The 20775-nt window shown below is 42.9% G+C and overlaps 2 protein-coding genes across 5 annotated transcripts in view; both read right to left on the bottom strand.

Annotated features, from left to right (window-relative positions):
* Positions 1-6582: 6582 nt before the first annotated feature.
* Positions 6583-20775, bottom strand: part of LOC130390106 (caspase-3-like) — a 32932-nt gene continuing 18739 nt past the window's right edge. The window contains exons 1-7 of one of the 4 annotated variants that reach the window (XM_056599835.1): positions 13145-13242; positions 12420-12494; positions 11822-11976; positions 9784-9912; positions 8588-8763; positions 8110-8224; positions 6583-7367 (exon numbers count right to left, since the gene is read on the bottom strand). In XM_056599835.1, coding sequence (XP_056455810.1) covers positions 7138-7367; positions 8110-8224; positions 8588-8763; positions 9784-9912; positions 11822-11976; positions 12420-12487 — 873 coding nt within the window. In that variant the 5' untranslated portion in view covers positions 12488-12494; positions 13145-13242 and the 3' untranslated portion in view covers positions 6583-7137. Of the gene's footprint in view, positions 7368-8109; positions 8225-8587; positions 8764-9783; positions 9913-11821; positions 11977-12419; positions 12495-13044; positions 13243-20775 lie in introns of those variants that run through there. The other 3 variants (XM_056599836.1, XM_056599833.1, XM_056599837.1) reach the window with 3 other exon arrangements.
* LOC130390107 (caspase-3-like) lies at positions 14584-19430 on the bottom strand. The gene is made up of 7 exons (XM_056599838.1): positions 19321-19430; positions 18938-19015; positions 18358-18506; positions 17686-17814; positions 17391-17566; positions 16744-16858; positions 14584-15731 (listed from the first exon to the last, which is right to left on the bottom strand). Exons 2-7 carry the CDS (start codon positions 19003-19005, stop codon positions 15505-15507), a joined length of 864 nt encoding a protein of 287 aa, XP_056455813.1. The 5' UTR covers positions 19006-19015; positions 19321-19430; the 3' UTR covers positions 14584-15504.

The raw sequence follows: 20775 nt of genomic DNA, 5'->3' as shown, positions 1-20775 counted from the left end.
TTCCAACGGCTTTCGTTTAAAGATTGGTTTCACATAATAACTTGATTCCTGAGGCTATAAGTGGCGGTGCCATTCTACCATGGGAACGACAGTGAAAGGGCTGGCAGAATGCTTACCTCACTGTAACTCTCTTCCTGATTATAACTCATGGTGTGTGACTTCCCGTCCTGAGTGGCAGTATCACAATAGCCCTGCATATCAAAATACCCAGCACACCAAAGTGATTTCTTTAATTATTATATTTTGGTAGGTAAAGGTTTAAGAATGATGTGATTGAAAGTGTGTAGCCTTCTCACAAGCAAAGGAATTACACAGCCTTTCTTAAAATGCAGGTTACCATTGAAATCAGCACATATTGTATGCAATACATTATTAGAACTTAACTAGTCACCAGAATCCTTGCAGACACCGGGCGTTGCTCCAGCCTCTATCAAACGTAATGTCATCGCTACGAGCATGGAACTACCAAGTGGGTATAGTACTGTTACATCATATGACGGCGTCATGACAGCTTCATATCATCTGATAGCTGCAGACTCTTGTACCACCATTACCAGAACCCCAATGTCCTTACAGCATTAGAATGCACTTGTGGGAACATTGACACACAAAAAGGTTACAGCATTCAGTTATTACTGCACTACAAACGGCGTTATGACTGTGGACCACCAATGAAATGAGTGGCTTATCCTAATCACATTTGACTTATTGATGGTCATTGGTACCTTGCCAATACATAAATACAAAATTCATTAATAGTAGGTAGACACGTAACAAAGTTAAATTCGTTAAATATAAACCCAGCACCGTATCTTCTTCTGGACATTAAAAAGAACCTGATTGGCCATGGGGTTATAATACTTCTAACAACAAACCTACACACACACACACACACACAGACCTGAAGTTCATGTATATGTGCTTTTATCAGTTGTGTGTGTGTGTGTGTGTGTGTGTGTGTGTGTGTGTGTGTGTGTGTGTGTGTGTGTGTGTGTGTGTGTGTGTGTGTGTGTGTGTGTGTGTGTGTGTGTGTGTGTGTGTGTGTGTGTGTCTACCAACTCACAATCGGAGTTGGGTCCCTGTGTGAGCGAAGTCCTTCTGCAGAAAGCTATAAAGAGACACTCCCTACGCTGTGCATTAACGTCCCAGCACACTGCGCGGTGTGGTTCTGGTTCATAGTATCAAATCTGTTGACATGGGGTTATTTATGGTCGATCTGTTGGGACTGGGAGACGTAGCTTACGTTTCAGTCCCAGAGGTTCAGCGAGCACGGTTAATACCCCAATATATCAACTTAAAACATGTCATACATCAAACACTTAAAGTTCAGTATGTTGCATGAAGTAAATGAAGGTTTTCAACGGATCAACGAGAATAAACTGTACAGTACCTGCAGAGAATCACTGTCGGAGCAGTCTGCAGCCAATGTATCCGAACCAACAACTATGCTCGACATTTTTATTCTCTAGGTTTGAGTTCAGTTCCTCGGAGAACGACCAGAAGCTTTCGATCACCTGGAGCGGAGAACCATTCCACTGGTTCCGCATTTAGCACTAAAGAGTTAACAGTCCGCCTTTCCTGTCTCCGCGCATCTTCCTCTTCAAGCCAAGCAAAAGTGAAAATAGATAAAGAAACACGGTTTCGCTTGTGCCAGCGCTCGGCACAAACATGCGGAAATAAAGAGTTCACTACCTGTGAAGTTCCCCCCGCAGATCTGCACACTCGCCTCGTCCCGCTTCACACTCAGAGTCGCACACAGTGTCGAAGAGTCGCTGTTCCTAGTGTTCGTAATGTTTGTAGTGTTTGTATTAGTTGTGGTTTAAGAAGAATTGTCTTAAGGAACCATGATGTTTATCTCCAGAAGAACGAAACCAAAAGCGAGGCTCGGCTGCTGCGGCGCTCGGGCTGGAAATCCCCGAGACTCTCGAGCGGCGCGACCATTTGCTGCTCGCGGAAGTCCCTGGTGCGCCTGCGCAGGGCGCCCGGGATGAGAACAACAAACCGCCCCGATTTCGTTTTCATTTCCTCAATTCTGCCACATAGAAACACGTCTCCTCTCCCGCTGAAGCGAAACCAGCGACCTTTCTGTGGGGCTGGGGACTCACCGAACCATACAGAAAAAAGCCGAGAAACGGTTTTCTAACGGAGGGCAATGTTTAGGTTAGGTCAGGTGGTATGAAGACATATTGACATGTTGACTCAAGAGTTAGTTCAGAGACTCTTTTTTTGCTGAATCACTACTGCGGGTTAACTGGGCACAGCGCGCCATCTAGTGGCCGCTTTTAGAAACGACCAATCTGGAAAGGGTCGTATTTGTATCATGTATGACAGGGCTATTCAACCTCCTTAACAAGTGGGCCGAAAAGGAAAACCACTGGGGGTTCATGGGCCACACAGAGTAAAACAACGTGAATAAATCGCTGCAAATAAATCGTACTTAAAGTAGTGTTAACTTAATATATATAATACTACTACTTGGAATAAACTTGTCAGACACATTCCTTCCTTCTTCACTTTTGATCGTATCATTCTAAAAGATTTTGTTCTCACATTTTTTGGACACGTATTTAGAATTCAACAATGTTGTTTGAATCATCACAAAACATAACTACTGTACATATGAGACATTTTGAGCCAGTGAGTCAGTGAGAAAGATTGCACTGCCTTGTTTGCCTAGTTTGGCTCATCCTGAGACACTCATGCAGCTTATCATAGGTCATGGAGCAACGTGCCCTTGTTCTGATGGCATTCATATGAGAAAAGCTAGACTCACAAGTATTGGTTGAGCCAAACATTGTCAGAATAAGTGATGCCAGTTCCTGATTGTGGGGTACTGATACTGGCTAGTATCACCGGCTACACACAGAAACCTGATTTGCATGCAACTATGTATCTCCTTTATTTTATTTATTTTTTGCATGCAACCTCTTGCGGGCCAGAAAAAAAGTAAGAGGGGCCGCATTTGGCCCACGGACCGCTAGTTGAATAGGCCTGATGTATGATAAGCAGGGCCGGACCTGTACACTTTGGGGCCCTAAGCAGGATCATTTTGGGGCCCTGCCATGCAGTTGATAGAGTAGTTTTGCCGCAGAGAACAAGCAACTGTATGCATTCATAACCCTTATGGTTTTTATCCATACCTCTTTGAACAAGATTTGCCGCAATTATTTTACTACTTATTAAAGGTCCCATGGCATGCTATTTTATGGATGCTTTAATTGAGATATTAGTAGGCCCCAAACACAGTATTTGAAGGTGTTCCCGAAATTCAGCCGTGGTCAGGGGTTGACACTAACGGTTGCCCGCTTGCCCGGGGCAAGTAAAAAAAATGTTTGGGCAAATTGAGATTTTTTCTGGTTGCCCAAACGGGCAAGTGGATTTTGGGTTGATGTTAATATAAAAGCTATTTATTCAAATGTTTTTAGAAATTGCAGAACAACCTTTTGTTCCGCAAAACCTGTCGTGGCAATTTCTATATCAGATATTGCGTCTAAGCAGATGAGATATTTAGATGCAAAAAGCACACAATACTGTTGACAATTAGTGGTTATATATATTTGTATAAAGTACGAACAAAGATACATCACAACATGCATCAACAAACAACATAACAGGCATACATTACAATAATCTGAGGCCTCAGATGGGAGCTCCTCTTTGCGTGTTACTTCATTCTCTGAAGGTACGCTCAGACAAGTCCACTGAGTAGCTAAAGTCAGGAGCTTTTATACACTTAGATCGGATCCTTGAGGGCAGTTGGCCCCAATAAACGAAAAACCTTTGTTAACCAGATGTTAATCTATTGATTGAAGTTTCTTCAGAGGTGGTTGAGGCTGTTCTTTATCACCCTTTGCTTCTCTACGCTCCCCAGGGGGTCAAGTAAAACAGGCCCAAACCAAACTACAGACAACATGGAAACGGAATATGAAACCAGATTACATCACATGAAACACTAAGAATTACATTTTAGAAGACCTTGCAGAATAGCAAGATTCCAAGAACGGGATGTGAAACCAGATTACATCACATGAAACACTAAGAATTACATTTTATAAGACCCTGAACATAACATGTAGATTTTCCATCACAAACCACACAAAATAGAAGTATTTGCAATTGATCAGCGCACTGTCTTCTCTTCTCTCGGAAAGCGAGTTAACAGACACGCATCGCTTCAGTGCGAATATAGCCCCGCCTTCTGTCACTCACTCACAGTGCGGTCTCTGGCAGTGCTAAAGGTTAGCCAACACAGCTAGCATCTCAAGTGCAGGCACCTCCGCGAACGGTTTAGGTACAAGTTAAATGGAGTAGTGACGGAGGAGTGCAGTTTGGAAGTACTTTGGATTGAGGCAAATTATCAAGTCAAGAACACGGTTTTGGGTTTCATAACTGTGCACATGCACACAGCAATAGCGATCTTTTTCACGAAATTGGACCCTCACAAACTACTGTATATATTACATGAAAGCTGAGCCTCCACTTATTCCAACAGTCCAAACCATATCATTCTGTGACTAAAACTCGCAAATAACAACTTAAAGAGCCCATGCCATTAAAATCCCATTTTTCCTATTGTTTGTTAAATAACATAGGTCTGAATAAGTTTGTGAGCTGTGGTAAGTTTGAAATCTATGCAGTTTGTCTGCTGAATGCAATAGGCAATGAAAGGAAAAAGGCAGAAGAAATGAGCCGATCTGGATAAGGTGACACTGTGACGTAGCGTTGTCAAACTATTATTAATGGCCCTGCCCACTTTGTTGGTTCGTAACCACCCACAAGAATTCTGAAAGGGTCGTGATTGAGCTAGTGCTAAATGCTAATACGTGTACGGTAGTTGCTTAGTTCGTAGTAACAGGCTAGTTACAGAATTTTGAATGCAATGGCAGAACGACATCGAAGTACATGAACTGCGACATGCTGCCTGCCGCCGGTTGCCGGGAGGCACCACCGCCGCGAAGCACCACCGCCCGGCAGCGGGCAGCCGGGCGGTGGTGCCTCGCGCCGGCAGCAGGCAGCAGGCAGCGCGCGCCCAATTCATTCTCAACCATGGCTGCGATAACCCCCACTACGAGTCTCGTTGTAGAAATACCAGAGACGAGAGTCCGACGTGTGCGCCATCACACCAACAGCAGAACGGTTATCCAAATAACAAGGAAGTGTACAACACTTGCGTTAGAGTCCTGGGGCTCTACATCTAAATAATATCATATAATACATAGATATCTATATCAAATAATACATATTATCACGGCCAAAATCTGTGTGCACCTCCAGACGATAAAATGAATCACAAAGGACTTCGTCGGGTTCTCCGACGTCTCTGGTTCTTCCACTTCCACATCAATCTGAAGAAGACTACAAGGCTACAAGCTGCTCAGGGCCAGGTGATAATATATATTATATATTATATGATATAGATATCTATGTATAATATGGGTTTCTAAGAGCCATTGCGATACATCCACCGTAAACTGAGCGCATGGTACCGTGGCTACAAGCTGCTCAGGGCCAGGTGATAATATATATTATATTATATTACATAGATATCTATGTATAATATGGGTTTCTACGAGCCATTGCGATACATCCACCGTAAACAGCGCATGGTACTCTGGGTGGCTACAAGCTGCTCAGGGCCACACCTCCACCCCCCTCCTTGACCTGCCTTGACACGCCCACCGTAGCCAGAGCGAATGGTACTGTGGCTACAAGCTGCTCAGGGCCACACCCCCACCCCCCTCCTTGACCTGCCTTGACACGCCCACCGAAACAGCGCGTTTGGGGGAAGCTCAATGTGCGACTAGTTCGGAGTGGCTGTACCTCTGCACCACGGCTGAATTTCGGGGACGTCTTTCAATACTGTGTTTGTGGCCCACTAATACCTATATTAAAGCATCCATAAATAGCATGGCATGGGATCTTTAAGTCACATTGATGGAAGTGGAACGCAACTCTAGCTTAAAGTAGCGAGGCTAAGCGAAATAAGCCCAGCTTTGCCTTTAGCTTGGTTGATGGAGTAAGGCCATGACGTACAAATTGTTCCGTGCTGTGTCCTGATTGGCTGAAGAGAAATAGCTCCGTCGTTGTGTTCTAAAACTGGACCTGGCGATTTGACATGTTCAATCTCTGGCGACGCCTTGCAACGGAATTACAGTTCACACTGCTGCAACTTTTCCCCTGCGACGTTCCATCTTTGGTCTGAACTGGGCTTTAAACTAATATCAGCTGTATGTTTATATTGTTTCCTTTCTTGCTAAGTAAATTGCTTTGTGTATTCAAAAAAATTATATACCGTATATATATATATATATATATATATACACACACACATATCTATATATATATATATACACACACACACATATATATATATATATATATATATATATATATATATATATACACACACACACACACATATATAAAGTACAGTGCTCTTGGGGGCCCCCTGGCGGTTGAGGGCACTAAGCGGCCGGCTTTGATGATGAGAAGCCTCGATATCAACATCATGGTAATGATGACGCCTCAATATATATGATAAATTAGTTTGTATTTACTCTGTCACTTTAGATGAGCTATAATGGAAAATTGTTAATTGAGAAATTACTGAGTCATCCTGTGCTCATCATTCTGTGTTGTTTTTTATTAAGACTGTTCATAAACCGCTACTAAAAAACGAGGATAAATAATCTTAGTTTATAATATAATAATCCTAAACCAAACATTTCAAAACATTGTTTTGCAAGCATACAACAACAATAAAATTCGAGTCAAGCACAAATACTTTGTTTCACTTTGGAATGGATACACATTGAGTATATTCAAGACAAAGATAACAGAATAGCAATGATTGTATAATTATCAATACTAACATTTTACAATAAACTTTTGTTCTGTTACAAATGTGGCCAGCTTCTAACCTCCACCTTGACGGTGCAGATTACACCATCACAATAAAGTAAAGTACAGTACATCAAAAGAAGCCAAGGAAGCGAACACACATAGCGACATCCAGCACCAGATTCATCCCATACATTCATCATAGAAACAAAAACCCAGCAAATAATCTCCTCAGCACCAGTAGTCGAACACCCATAATCAATTTGAACGGTTTCAAAAGCAGCCATCATTTTACGACTAACAAGGGAAGTAGAAGTCCTTGGTCAACATGGACATGATGCACGGGATCTGCTTCTTTGCGCTGAAGCCCGGCGTGCTGGAGGCCGACTCAAAGTCCAGCGCCACCTTGTGGTTGACCCGCGTCATGATCTGCATCAGCTCCAGTTGGCTGCTGTGCTTCTTCAGCATCTCGCACAGCGCCTGCATGAACCAGGAGCCGTTGGTGGTGTTCCTCCAAGAGTAGTAGCCTGGTGGGAGACCATGAGGCAATACCATTCATTGTAGGACAGATCATATTTTTATTCGATTTTTTCTTTAATGAAAAAAAAAATAAAGGTTTATCTTTTATATTGTAAAGTAAGACAGGCAGGCATGGGAGAGAGAGGGGAGGAAAGTACCACGGGCAGGAATCAAACCCTGATCGCTGCGATAAGGTCTGGGCATTAATGGTACGAGCTCTACCTGGTGAACCTAAATAGGTCACAGTTTTTAATACTCATCCCCAGAAACTTTGACTGACCCAGTCAATACCAAAGGTATGGATGATAGTAAAAGTAATTACTATGATCATAATAATAATTCTGTGCATTGAATACATAGTACCGTTCTCACACACACTTCACAGGAGGGCAATTCATTAAAGATGGAAAAGGTGTGTTGGATATCCCTGAACCCATTTAATTTGATATTTTTAAGAAAGCCTCATGACTGATTACTATGGGTATTAAGATTAGAGGCTTTGCCACCCAGCTATAAGAGTTCTACATAAAAATGTGTATGAAGCCAAGATATTTGTTAGGACAAATACCATAACTGATAACAATTTGGTATGGACAAGTCTTCAACAAAGACTACAATAAAATGGGCAGTGATGATCCTATAATTGATGCATTGTAGGAGATTAATGCTGGTCATATGCTGTTTGTGACAAAAGGACCGCGATTGGCATATGACCGCCTCATGATTGACACAGCAGCTACTACTGATTACCTGGCGCTGTGGAGTAGGCATACAAGAAGTCCGCCTCCACGGGAATCCTATCCGATGATTGGTCGCAGGAGCTGTCAGTCTGAATGCCGTCGTCCAAAAGGGTGCCACGGCAGGCCTAGAAGAGATAAGACTAGTTTAAAGTCCCAGCTTGGTCTAGAACAGTATTGTTTAATAATGAACAGAATGCACTATTTTTGCCTGCTATTTAATATACTGTAAATATATATATATAGGGCTGTGATATTTCTGATGGAGAAAACAATTTATTCAACACAAATACTAATAAAGCAATCAAAGATTGTTACACACCAAAATATAATTAAAGGTCTACTAATGGTCAACTGTATTCTCCCTCCACACTAGCTTTTCCAGTCGTTACCATAAAAAAAAGGAAAGAACAACATGCCCCTCAGTGCGCTAAATAAACCCACTCATCAGCAGTAATCCACACGTTATAATACTGTCCATCAAAGCCCACCTGTATGAAGAAGAGTTTGGGCTTGGCCACCAGAGTCTTGCAGCGGTCGCCGCGGAACATTCCGGTCAGCTTCTTGAGCTCGGTGAAGCCGTCCGTCCCGTAGAAGATCCCTTCATCGCCGTGGCTCAGCAGCACGCACACAAAGGAGGCGGAGCCACTGTGGTCCTCCTTGGACACTAGGGGAGGGGGGGTTAGATTGAGGAGGACAAGATGGAGGCTGTTCAGATTGAGGAGATGGAGATGGAGGCTGTTCAGATTGAGGAGGAGGAGATGGAGGCTGCTCAGATGCATAAGTGTTGGTATTTATAAACCCTGAATGGGTCTGAACAGGCTCGCCATCTTGAGCACACATCATAGGGACAAGTCTGTACCAGTTTCAATTTGTGTAGTTTCTGTCTCCCCGTGCCGAAACCACTCAGTAACACCATGGATATACAGTATGTGGTTACTGAACCTTTCCAGGTTTGGCTGGGGTGATTATCCGGTTTGTTGATTATCCTGTTTATGCTTCTGCTGGCAATTCAACAGGGAACAGGCGAATCTCTGTCTGCTTCTACACTCTGATAAGAACGGGAATGGGTCTAACTGCTCTGGTTCAAAGTACAACACTGATTGCCCTGTGTGGCACCGATTGGGTTTGCTTCAGTAATCATATTCAAATAGAAAATCTGATTGAATTACAAATGTATGTTTTATGTAGGGAAAACTGGGGTTTCAAGTAAGATGGAACTTAAAAACTAGCAACAGGTGTTATGTTGTCAGGAGCATCTGAAAGCGGCCAAGTGGTTCAAGCAAAGCAAACTCCCCTTTGTTAGCTAAACCCTTTTCTTGTTAGCCTATACAGGCTATATTACCTATGAAGACATGTACAGTAACGGGTCGGAAGTTTCCACCTACAAGATTAACATCTAAAGCCATGCCTACAGTATTATCATAACCTGTTTGATAACCCTCTTTCAATAAATTTTTCTGCCGCCGTTGTATCATGATGATCAGTTCTTCCTCTACCAGCGTCTCATTGTTGTTTATTTACATGAGCACGCAATACACATGCTTTTGCACGATTACCGGATCTGATATTACTATGGCCTGCCCCAAGTGGAGACCTCCACTATCATGCGTTTTGGCCGCGTAATGGTTTGGTTCAGTTTACAACGCTTTGGTTCAGTTTGAGCTCTACATGGTGAGTCCTGTACCGGTGAGGAGCAGCTTCTCCAACTCTGCCACCGTAAGGTCATTGGCCATCTTCATCTTGTAGCCCAGATCGGAGAAGGTCTTCATCGCACCCCCCGCGTCTAGGTCGGTGCCATTACGAATGTTCATGCCTGGAGGGGTGGATGGGCACACACACACACACACACACACACACACACACACACACACACACACACACACACACACACACACACACACACACACACACACACACACACACACAGTACCATTGAAGAATAACAAAACGTCTGTAAGATACGGTTCAATGTTAGCATAATTCTTTCTGACCTCCTCATAAACAATCGCATGCATTTTATTCAACAGTGACTAAAAACAGAATGGATAGGTTAACAGATTAGCGTTTAGTGAAATAACAGGAACTGATTAATTTGAAGCGTCATTTGAAGTTATTCATATTCATTTATCCTTTTTTTGGTTTCCTGTTTGCCTTTTGCACACACACACACACACACAAACCTTTTACACTGTAACAACACAGGCAGATCCCACCGCAATATAGGAGTAAGGGACCAAGGGGTCCTTCAATAAAGGACATATGCGCCCCGGAGGAAGCCTCCCAATATAGACGTTGTGCTCCTAGATGGCACTCCTATTATGTTAGGGGTCAATTTGTCCCGATTCATTGTTTACAGCCTCTAAAAACATGGTTAACATACTTTTAAAGATAGGTTATTTGTGACTTTTCCTAACTTTATGGGGTAAACATGGCAAACATGAAATTAACAAAAAAACATAAAACGTGTGTGTGTGTGTGTGTGTGTGTGTGTGTGTGTGTGTGTGTGTGTGTGTGTGTGTGTGTGTGTGTGTGTGTGTGTGTGTGTGTGTCTGTGTGTGTGTGTGTGCGTGTGCGTGTGCGTGTGCGTGTGCGTGTGTGTGTGTGTGAGAGGAGAAAACCGTTCCCACGAGAGCTCTTATCATTCAGCAATGGGAGAGGCAGGACATATTGGCTGCGAGAACTCACTGACAGTTCTCATAACAACTCTGACAGTTCTCGCAGCATAGGGGTTCAACATATAACCGCAGTAACTCTGATCATTCTTGCAGTATTTTGGATGGGGCAAACAAAGTTCCCACAAGAACTTTTATTATTAAAGCAACATTTCTCTCTGCATATGTGTCTCAACTAAACATTTTGAAAACGATCACCAGACAGGAAAAGATTTGCTGCCACTGAGGTTCTGTCACAGATCTTTCAGGGTCTTTCAAAGTGATATGGATGAGGACGTGTCTGAGACAGAGGATAATGTTGAGGAGGTCCCTGATTATGCGGCATCCTCCTGATGAGAATGAGCCAGTGCGATCGGACATTCTGACCCTCCTGTGGTTTCTCAAACACAATTATACCCCCATGTCATATCTTAACCACCAAGAACTGACCAAGAACTTCCATAAATGGAAAGCTGCTGATCCCCAGTTACAAGACAGGGTAGACTGACTGCAGCTAATGTCAACTAAATGTTTCCAGACCTCACCAGATATGCTTGCAGTCATAAACAAGACAATCTGCATTTGAACTATATTATATTTGACTCTGTAAAATACATTACAATAGTTGAATATCAACATAAAGCCATGCAAACACCAAAACATAATTGGTTTTTCATTTTAGGTCAATGAATGACATCGGACAGTGATTTGGATATTTCTCAATAGTCCTATACAATCAATACTTGATGTATAAGGGGAGGTTGGGGGCAGTCATGTATTATTTACTGGGCTATAAAGATGGTCAGTAGAATGGCCTAAAGTAGCTGAGAGAGAAACTTGGTTAAGACTTTCAGTTACAACCATTTTCTGCATGTTAACATTGCTCGGGTCAAATTGATCCCAAACATCAAAGTTGTAAGTTTATTTGAACATAACAGGGGGGTTACCCGGGAAGCACCGGTTTGCAATATGTATAGCTGTGATCTGATCTCCCAAAACGTCGGCCAGAGGCCAGGTGTGGTCTAGCGCGTCTGTGTATGAGGAGTCATGATGTGTCATGGGGGGCTCTACCCGTGCTCTTATGGAAGTTCTTGTTGTTGATGATCACGCAGGTTCCTATGCTGGGGTAGTCCATTCTGTAGCGGTAGGGGTCCGCCGACGCGCCTCCAGCTTTTCCCCCTCGCCCCGCCTTCTCAGGCCCATCAGGAACCTCGGAGCCACCTCGCCTTAACACAGAGTTAACGTTGGGTTAAACACATACCTATAGAGGGTCTGATGTGGTTTCACCTATTTTATCGTCTTTGTCTTCTTACTCTGATTAAACGTTCGCCCCAATGTTGAGCAAAGGAATATTCTCTCTGATGAGGTTAAAATACTTTATTCTACTTAATTTAAGAATGCTTGATTCTGATTGGCTGGGAGGAGGGCATTAACCCGGCAGGTTGCCCGCTGACTTGTTGGTTCTACTTGCTGCTGACATATAAAACTATTTATTGCCCTGCCGCTCGTGATTATCCCTTACATATATCTATCTTCAGTAGGGTCCAGTAGTTAGTTGCCTGTGAGGATATAGGACTATGTATCTGCCCTCAGTAGGGTCCAGTAGTTAGTTACCTGTGAGGATATAGGACTATCTATCTATCCTCAGTAGGGTCCAGTAGTTAGTTACCTTATAGACCAGATTTTGGCGTCCACACTGTCTCCTTGCTCCTCTGCATCGCCACGGGTCTCTGACATGGTTATTCTATACATGACCAAAAACAATCAAGAGATTATAAATGGGCTATTGCCTTGCAAACACCACTGCCTACTGTACCTAGTACCAGGTGTATAGTAAGCCATCATAAGGTATCAGCTAACGTGTGATCTGGTGTGTTGGTAGACTAAAGGGCTCTTTCTGAAGTCTACTGGGCCCATATAGTGAAACGCCAATGAACAATAAGAGGGGCTTCACGTTACAGGAACTCATCAAAAGTGATTAGTTCCCGTCTCAATTGACATTAAAGTCAGTGAATAATGCGGGAGGAAGCTGGCTATGTACGATTCTGAAGTAGTGATGTGTTAAGGTGAAACCAAAAGTACTGTCCTCTCCAATGAAGACGGGTACAGTTACTTCGGTACGAGGTGTTTGAGGTTTACACTTTCATGCTTTTATTTTCACAAAGTTATCGTCATCAGGACAGCAGAGACCAATCAAGATCACTTTAGGGAACAACTTGACGCTTAAACAAACTAATAAAGAAACTAAGGTGGGTGGGGTGTTGACTGTTATCGATTATCATTGATACACATACCTATATGCTACGACATAAAGACAATATACAATATAGAGACAAGTATCCGCAAATGATTAATATACCAGGTACTAAATGTACACTACTTCGTCTAACTTACCGTTCAGACGCGACCGAAGGTGAGTGGTGAAATGTAAAGACCGAGACGAGGAAGCGCTCCCTGTCAGCGGCCAGCCAATCACGGAGCAGTGACGGAAAAGGGGCGGAGCTATGAAGAAACTGATGGTTATGAATCCTGCATTGCAGACTGCAGAGGTATTTAGAAAGAAACATACATCTCTAATAGCTCTGCTGTGTTGAAAGTGATTTAAATTGATTTATTCTATGCTTTAGTAAGACCACATGATATTCAAGCTAACACCAGTCCCCAATAGCTTCTTCTTCTACAGAGAGTGGTCATCACATCAGCACATAACATTGAACGTGTTTGAGATAAGTCAGGCCCTACAAGCCTGGCTTCTGGCCATTCTGCCCAGACCAAGAAAGACCGAAGGTGTACCTAGGTAAATTAGAACTGTAGGCATGGCTTATTTAACATTCTGCCCATTTCCGATATAAACAGAATTCTTACTTGTGTTCCAGAGATGCTTCATTAACCGCTTCCAGAGTGCCCGCTCGTTTAACTTGTGTCTCTGAATAAACCACCTGTTGAACATTTACCACTCTCTGAGTCATACAATGCCCGAAATAACAATACCACAGATGATTAAACTTTCGAAGAATCTACAAATGCTAACTTTTCGAAAACCCTGTTGAATTTCTCAATTATAACCAAACACGGCAGAAAATTGTGAAATGTCAAGAGTCATGGCCTATTCTGGCCTCTATGGTTTTTTACGCAGATCATAATATGGGTGGATTTCAAATCAAGTAAGCTTGGAAAAAACTGACCTAATGTGTAATTAATTTTATTTCGTAAGGGAAATTATAATTGTATTATGTTTTGATTGACAATGGTGACGGAGCCACCAATATCAATCAACTGTAATATATAAATGGAAACTGCTGCATCTTCACGCTAAACACACTAAACAAAGAAGGGTGGTCCGCATTTATATTGAATGGAATGAACCAACCTGTTAAGGATCCACAGACCACTGTCCAGAAAAGGAGGCTGAGGTGATACGTCATGCTTTCCACGGTTTCTGGAGTGTTGAGTGACAGCTCAGAGTCCTGCAGTGCTGAACTCAGAGGGCTTTAAACCCTCTCAGAAACCTAGTTTCAGCTGAGCATGCAAAGCTCCCTCTACATGGAAATGAGTGACCTGTTTCCACTCATCAGACTGGGGGATGAGAGTGACTGCGGACGTTCTGGGAAGGACCGCTGTATCTCTTCTACATTCACACTTTTGGAATACAAATATTGTTTCACTGGATACTATCTGAATTTATAATCTATTACATTTTCCTTTGTTAATCTGTGTTTGTCTGAAATCCTTTCACTTTTATATTTGGTTAAAATAATTCTGTTGGCATTGTGACCTCAATCAACATGAAGATACTAAAATATTCTAGTAGTCTTGAAGGTTTTTTAGTAAGGCAATTGTGTTCAAAGTGACAACTGTTTGCAAGTGTGCCTTCAAAGATTTTATGAAAGAAATCTATATTTGGTTTATTAAATCCATATGCATTCAAATAATAGGTAATAGGTAGTCCATCGGTCTCTTTCTAGAGATGACGAAGGTTTCCCCAATTCATCCTGGTAACAGATCCTACGAGTCCTCCATAATGGAGGCCAAAGCAGTTCATTTCTAGGACAATCAGACGCACCAACACCAGTGTTCTGGAGGAGGCCGACATCAGCTCGAGGGATCGGGCATTTCATCTGCCTGCCTGAACAGCAAGTCCTCTAGGCTCAGCTCCAGACTGGACTACAGGCCCCGGGCTGCTAACAGATTCAAGCTGCTTTGCGAATGTGTACATGGACTGGCGTCAAACTGGACTTTAGTTGAAAATCCTAAAAGGTTAGTGGTCTCGTTATTAGAGAAATGACTGATGAGTCCTGCATCATTCTGGTTTACTTCTTATTTAGTATTTTCATAAACAAATTGACATGAACATTTTGCTTACAAGTGCAATTTAAAAAATATCGCCTAATACAGCAACAACAAACTGATATTACTCAAGCGTAATAATGTTTAATATTTAAAAGACTTGCATTCACTTAATAATCTAGAAATTCTATGTAAAATAAGTGATTAAAATGTGGCCACAGCTGTTCATCTCCAGAGCACCTTGTGGAATAGACGTAAAGTATATCAAAGCAAGCACAGGATCCCCAGTTCCAATCAAATAGATCGCAAAGACAGCCACAAATGCTTCTCCCATCCACCACAAGCACAGACAGGACAGACCCGAAGAAACAAAAAAACAGCCAATAATTTCCTCAGCACCAGTAGTTGAATCAATACCATCACTTTAACGGTTCCAACAGTCCCAACAATCCATCAGTTGGCAACTATCAATGGAAGTGGAACTCCTTGGTCAACATGGTGGTGATGGATGGCATCTGATCCTTCTCATTGGTCTCATGATCGTGGGTGGACGACGCCAAATCCAGCGCCACCTTGCGGTTGACCCGCGTCATGATCTTCATCAACTCCAGCTGATTGCTGTGTTCCTTCAGCATCTCGCACAGCGCCTGTATGAACCAGGAGCCTTTGCCCTCGTTCCTCCAAGATAAGTTGCCTGGTGGGAGATCATGTACGAGACATTGAATACACTTACACTAACTACACTTCAGCCAAATGCAGACGCATATGCTATAGCATATAAAAATGAACTCGCAGACGTATTGTTCCCAGGCTAGATCATTATAATAATCATAATAATAATAATCAGATACAGACACAATTATGTTGCTACTTGATACAGGTCGATGAAATTAGATCTGCAGAGAACAATGAGGCAAGCTTCGACCTAGAAGGCACAGAACCAGGCGCGTTGCTAGACCTGGGCCTTCGTGGATATAGCCCTGGATCTTTTGGAAATAGCCCCTGATCGCTCTGCCTTCAAATAAAAAATGTAAAAACATAATTATGATGAAAATACTCTTGCTCAGCAAAGATGGGAAATACTATGAAATGTATTATTTAAACCAGCATGAATATTATTGTAAATGTATAACCATTACCAGGCTATCAAATAACGCATGCACACACACACACACACACACACACACACACACACACACGGTGGCGGAGTGGTAATCGGGAGAGTCGGGAGAATCCCCGGAGGGCTTATCACTGCAGGATAACAATATTGTGTTTAGAAAAAGTTCCTTGCAGCGCCGTCCGGAGAGACGTCACGATTGGTCATCCCTTTACCTCTCAAACTACGTTACAATTGAATGTTCATCAGCCCGATTTTCCAATTTTCCGCCTTAAAAGGACTTCTGGGCTACAGACCCGAATATTTTCAATTGCTAGCGACGTTTCTGAACTGAACTATAATAGTTATAGATTTCATTGAATTGTCTGATGCAAAGGTATTTGTTTGGACACACGTATATCAGAGCCAACAACTATTTGGTATGGAAAAGTCTTTACACAATAACTACAATTAAATGAGCAGTAATGATTAAATAATGAATAGATTGTTAGGATCATAATGTAGGACATACAGTATGTTATTTGTGACCAAAGGACCACGATTGGCATTTGATCGCCTCATGATTCAGACAGCAGAGACTATTGATTACCTGGAGTGTTAGAGTGGGCGTACAAGAAGTCCGCCTCCACGGGAATCCTATCCCATGATTCGTCGCAGGAGCTGTCCATCTGAATGTCATCGTCCAAACAGTTGCCATGACATGCCTAGCAGAGTTTTGTATTCATTAATTTATTTTATTTAACCTTTATTTAACCAGGAAAAGTCCCACTGAGTTAAAGTTATTCTTCTCCAAGGGAGTCCTGGCAAAGACTCAAGGCAACAAGTTTAAAAATACATAAAAGACAGGACAAAGGTAACATACTACAACACAAATCGCATACTATACATACTAGAACACAAACATGACATTACATTTAACATGACAAATAACAAGCTTACACAGACAAAACACTTAAAGGGCACCTATCTTCAGATAAGGTGTAGATAAGGCGGGACTAGTTTAAAGTCCCATAGCTTGGTCTTGGAACGGTACTGTTGAATGATCAATAGGATGTACTGTTTTAGCTTGCTGTTTAATATACTGTATAAATAGGGCTGGGATACGTATTCTCCCTCCACACTAGCTTTTCCAGCCGTTACCATACAAAGAAAAGAAAAACATGCCCCTCAGTGCGCTAAATAAACCCACACATCAGCAGTAATCCACACGTTATAATACTGTCCTTCAAAGCCCACCTGTATGAAGAAGAGTTTGGGCTTGGCCACCAGAGTCTTGCAGTGGTCGCCGCGGAACATTTCGGTCAGCGTCTTGAGCTCGGTGGAGGCGTCCGTCCCGTAGAAGTTCTTTTCATCGCCGTGGCTCAGCAGCACGCACACAAAGGAGGCGGAGCCACTGTGGTCCTCCTGGGACACTGGGGGGGGGAATAAACCAATTTTTTTCACGCTAACTTATGCTTGTTCTCCATCCATGCAGGAGGGTCAGCAACTCAGGGATGTGCAGACCCCTTTAGCGACCAACGTCGTCCTGTACCAGTGTGGAGCAGCTCCTCCATCTCTCCCACGGTCCGGTCGTTTTCTCTTCTTATCTTGTAGCCCAGACCGTGGAATGTCCTCGCCACAGCGTCCGCATCCACGTTGGTCCCCTCACGGGTTTCCTTGCCTGAATGGGTAGGTATGCACACATACACACGCACACACACACACGCAAGCACACACACAATCATACGTTGTTGCAGGTAACACATTTCCTCACCACTGGGGGAAATGTGTGTTAATAACGCAAAGACAAACCGACCACAAAAAGACTAAATCAGTACAGATCTCTGCTTTAAATGACTGTTACTGTTATTTCAGTAACCGATAATCTCTTACCCTATTCCACATGTGTCAATATTTCAGTTATGCTGAGAAACATGAGCTTATTTGTTATACAAAACCAACGTTCAGCACTTAAATAAATGCGGTTTTGCTTTTTTATTCGTTTTTTTCTGATAAGATTTAACAGCAAACCTGGAAAAAACGATAATATTTGAACTAAAATATACGATAATACTAGCCTATTAGGCTATATATCTTCAATAGAGTAATATGAGTAGAGTAGAGTAATGTCCTTCAGAGGCCAGGTGTGAACGCTGGATCGCACCTGGCCTTGGAAGGACGTCTTAAGATGTCTGTGTATGAGGAGTCATAATGGGGGCTTTACCCGTGCTCTTATGGAAGTTCTTGTTGTTGATGATCACACAGGTTCCGATGCTTTGGTAGTCCATTCTGTAGCGGTTGGCGTCCGCGGAACCAGCTCCAGCTTTTCCCTCTCGCCCCGCCTTGTCAGGGGGGTTGGGAGCCTTGGATTGCCTCAACACACAAATGCCGTGTGGTTAAACACACAACTACAAACGAGGACGTGGTACAACAGAGATCAACACACCAACATTAATTCTCTCCTCTAAATTGTTCTATTTGGAGTAGCAGAATGTATCATGTGTCTGTAGTTTATTCTGTTGGGGTTACGTCCTGTCATGCTTGGGTACTTGTGTACTGTTTCTATCTTACGTTACTCACTGTGATAAACATGCACCATGACTTCGCAAAGGAATTTCCTCTGCAATGCCGATAACCGACTAGTGATATATCGATCATCATTAGGGTCCAGTTATTAGTTATCTGCGAGGATTAAGCACTATCTGAAGCACTTTGAGATTCTTGAATATAAAGTGCATTATAAATAAAATTTATTATTATTATTATTATCTCTGTATCTTCAATAGGGTCCAATAGGGTATTACCTGTGAGGCCAGAATTTGGCGTCCACACTGTCTCCTCGCTCCTCTGCATCGCCACGGTTCTCTGACATGGTTATTATTCTATATATGGAGTTAGTTACACTTAAACATTAATAAACGGCCGGGTACATGACGGAGAAGGAACTCATCCATAGTTGATTTGTTACTAAAGGTGACAGTAGAGCTGAATAATGCGACCTGAAACCACAGGAGCGAGACTCCTGTTTAAGAAAAGCGGCGTCAAAGTGAAAGTAAAACGGCCAACTGATCCCCAAATAACTAGTTTACGATCGCATTTGTTATTTTATAAATAATCTTACGTAAGTGATTAAAATGACTTTACAATATGTCCCGAAATGTCTTAAAAAAAAGGTTAATTAACCTACCGTACGCGACCAAAAGTGATGGAGATGTAAGGACGTGACTTCGCCTTCAGAGTTCAGACAGGGCGACGCTCACTAGGCCGTTCTTTATAGGTCCATGGGGCCTACCGACTGACTGACTGCCCATCACAGGGCGGAGCTAGGAGGAACAAGATTGGTTGGAACAGAGCCATCACTATGGGCTCTTAGTCAACATCTCAGCTCCTTCCCCTGCCAGCACTACTTTGTCTATGTTACATATGCTACCATTTGATTACTTCGTTCATATATATGTTCAATTGGAAGCTAACCCTCACCCTAATATTCATGAGCCACCTGAGCGCCAACATGTGGACCCGGGATGGGCTTGAAGGAAGATCATCACTGGTGATCTTCCTTCAAATTAGGGTCAGTCCATCCCGATACACAAGTATACAAGACGAAACCCCAACAGACACAGAATAAACTACAGACATCAAACATGCTGCTGCTCCCAGCAACACAGTCCTTTAGAGTGGAAAGACAATAATGCACTCACATTAATTTAACAAGGAACATCAGCTACACGCTGTACATCTTTGAAAGGACCCGGTCCTTCTACCTGAACCACTCCGACAGGACCACGTTTGCCTTCGCGATGAGGAACCTGTTCACTTTCTTCAACTCACCCCGCTTTAAAATGTATTTTTTAAACAAGCTTCAAGCCTGTTTGCGACATGTACATGGCTTGGTGTCAAACGGTGTCTGAGAGGAATCGCAGCCTGAGGCTCTAAGAGATGAGCCTGGACTGTCAACCACTACTCCACATCTGGACTACAGCGGATCGTTTGTCAGTCAGTGTGACAGACCTGTGAATAATTAATAAATAGTGTTGTTAATGATATCTTGTAGATCAGGGGTCTCAATCTCGCGGCCCGGGGGCCAATTGAGGCCCGCGGGATGATATTTAGTTGCCCTCTACTTGACATCAAAATTTTGTGTTAGTGCGGCCCGCACGTTGTTGTCGAACGCACGTTCCTGCTGAGTCGCTTGCCACGCTTTTCTATCACTTGTGGTAGGGTGACCAGATGTCCCGGTGTTGCGGGATAGTCCCAATTTTGAGTTGCGTGTCCTGAGTCCCGACAAAGGCCAAAGGACACTAACCAACCGCTATAAAATGTTCCCTGTTGTCAGCGATTACATAGCCAATGTGATCTAATTATAGCCCGACCATTAACTTAGATTGGGTCAATTGTGATCCTTTTTTTTGTGGAATACTTGATGCGGCCCCGCCTGACCCAGACTCTACCTCCAGGGGCCCCCAGGTAAGTTGAGTTTGAGACCCCTGTTGTACATGTTGCAGATAGGGGCGAGTAGCCTAGTCTGAATCATTCTGAAACACGCACACAGGTATTTCACGAAATACATTTTCTTTAATTCGTCAACATAAATGGTATGATTAATTGCTTTCCTGCTCATGAGTAGGATCAAGACATGTGT

The sequence above is a fragment of the Gadus chalcogrammus genome, chromosome 10, assembly GCF_026213295.1.
Source record: "Gadus chalcogrammus isolate NIFS_2021 chromosome 10, NIFS_Gcha_1.0, whole genome shotgun sequence".
Classification (NCBI taxonomy): domain Eukaryota; kingdom Metazoa; phylum Chordata; class Actinopteri; order Gadiformes; family Gadidae; genus Gadus; species Gadus chalcogrammus.
The sequence above is the reverse complement of the archived record's forward strand: the minus strand, read 5'-3'. Positions and strand labels throughout refer to the sequence as shown.

Excerpts from the sequence above, each read along its gene's own strand:
- LOC130390107 (XM_056599838.1), bottom strand. The coding sequence starts at position 19,005 with ATGTCAGAGAACCGTGGCGATGCAGAGGAGCGAGGAGACAGTGTGGAC. Across the intron at positions 16,859-17,390 it reads CCAAACTCTTCTTCATACAG|GCATGTCATGGCAACTGTTT; the intron begins GTGGGCTTTGAA and ends AAACTCTGCTAG. Across the intron at positions 15,732-16,743 it reads CGCCCACTCTAACACTCCAG|GCAACTTATCTTGGAGGAAC; the intron begins GTAATCAATAGT and ends ATCTCCCACCAG.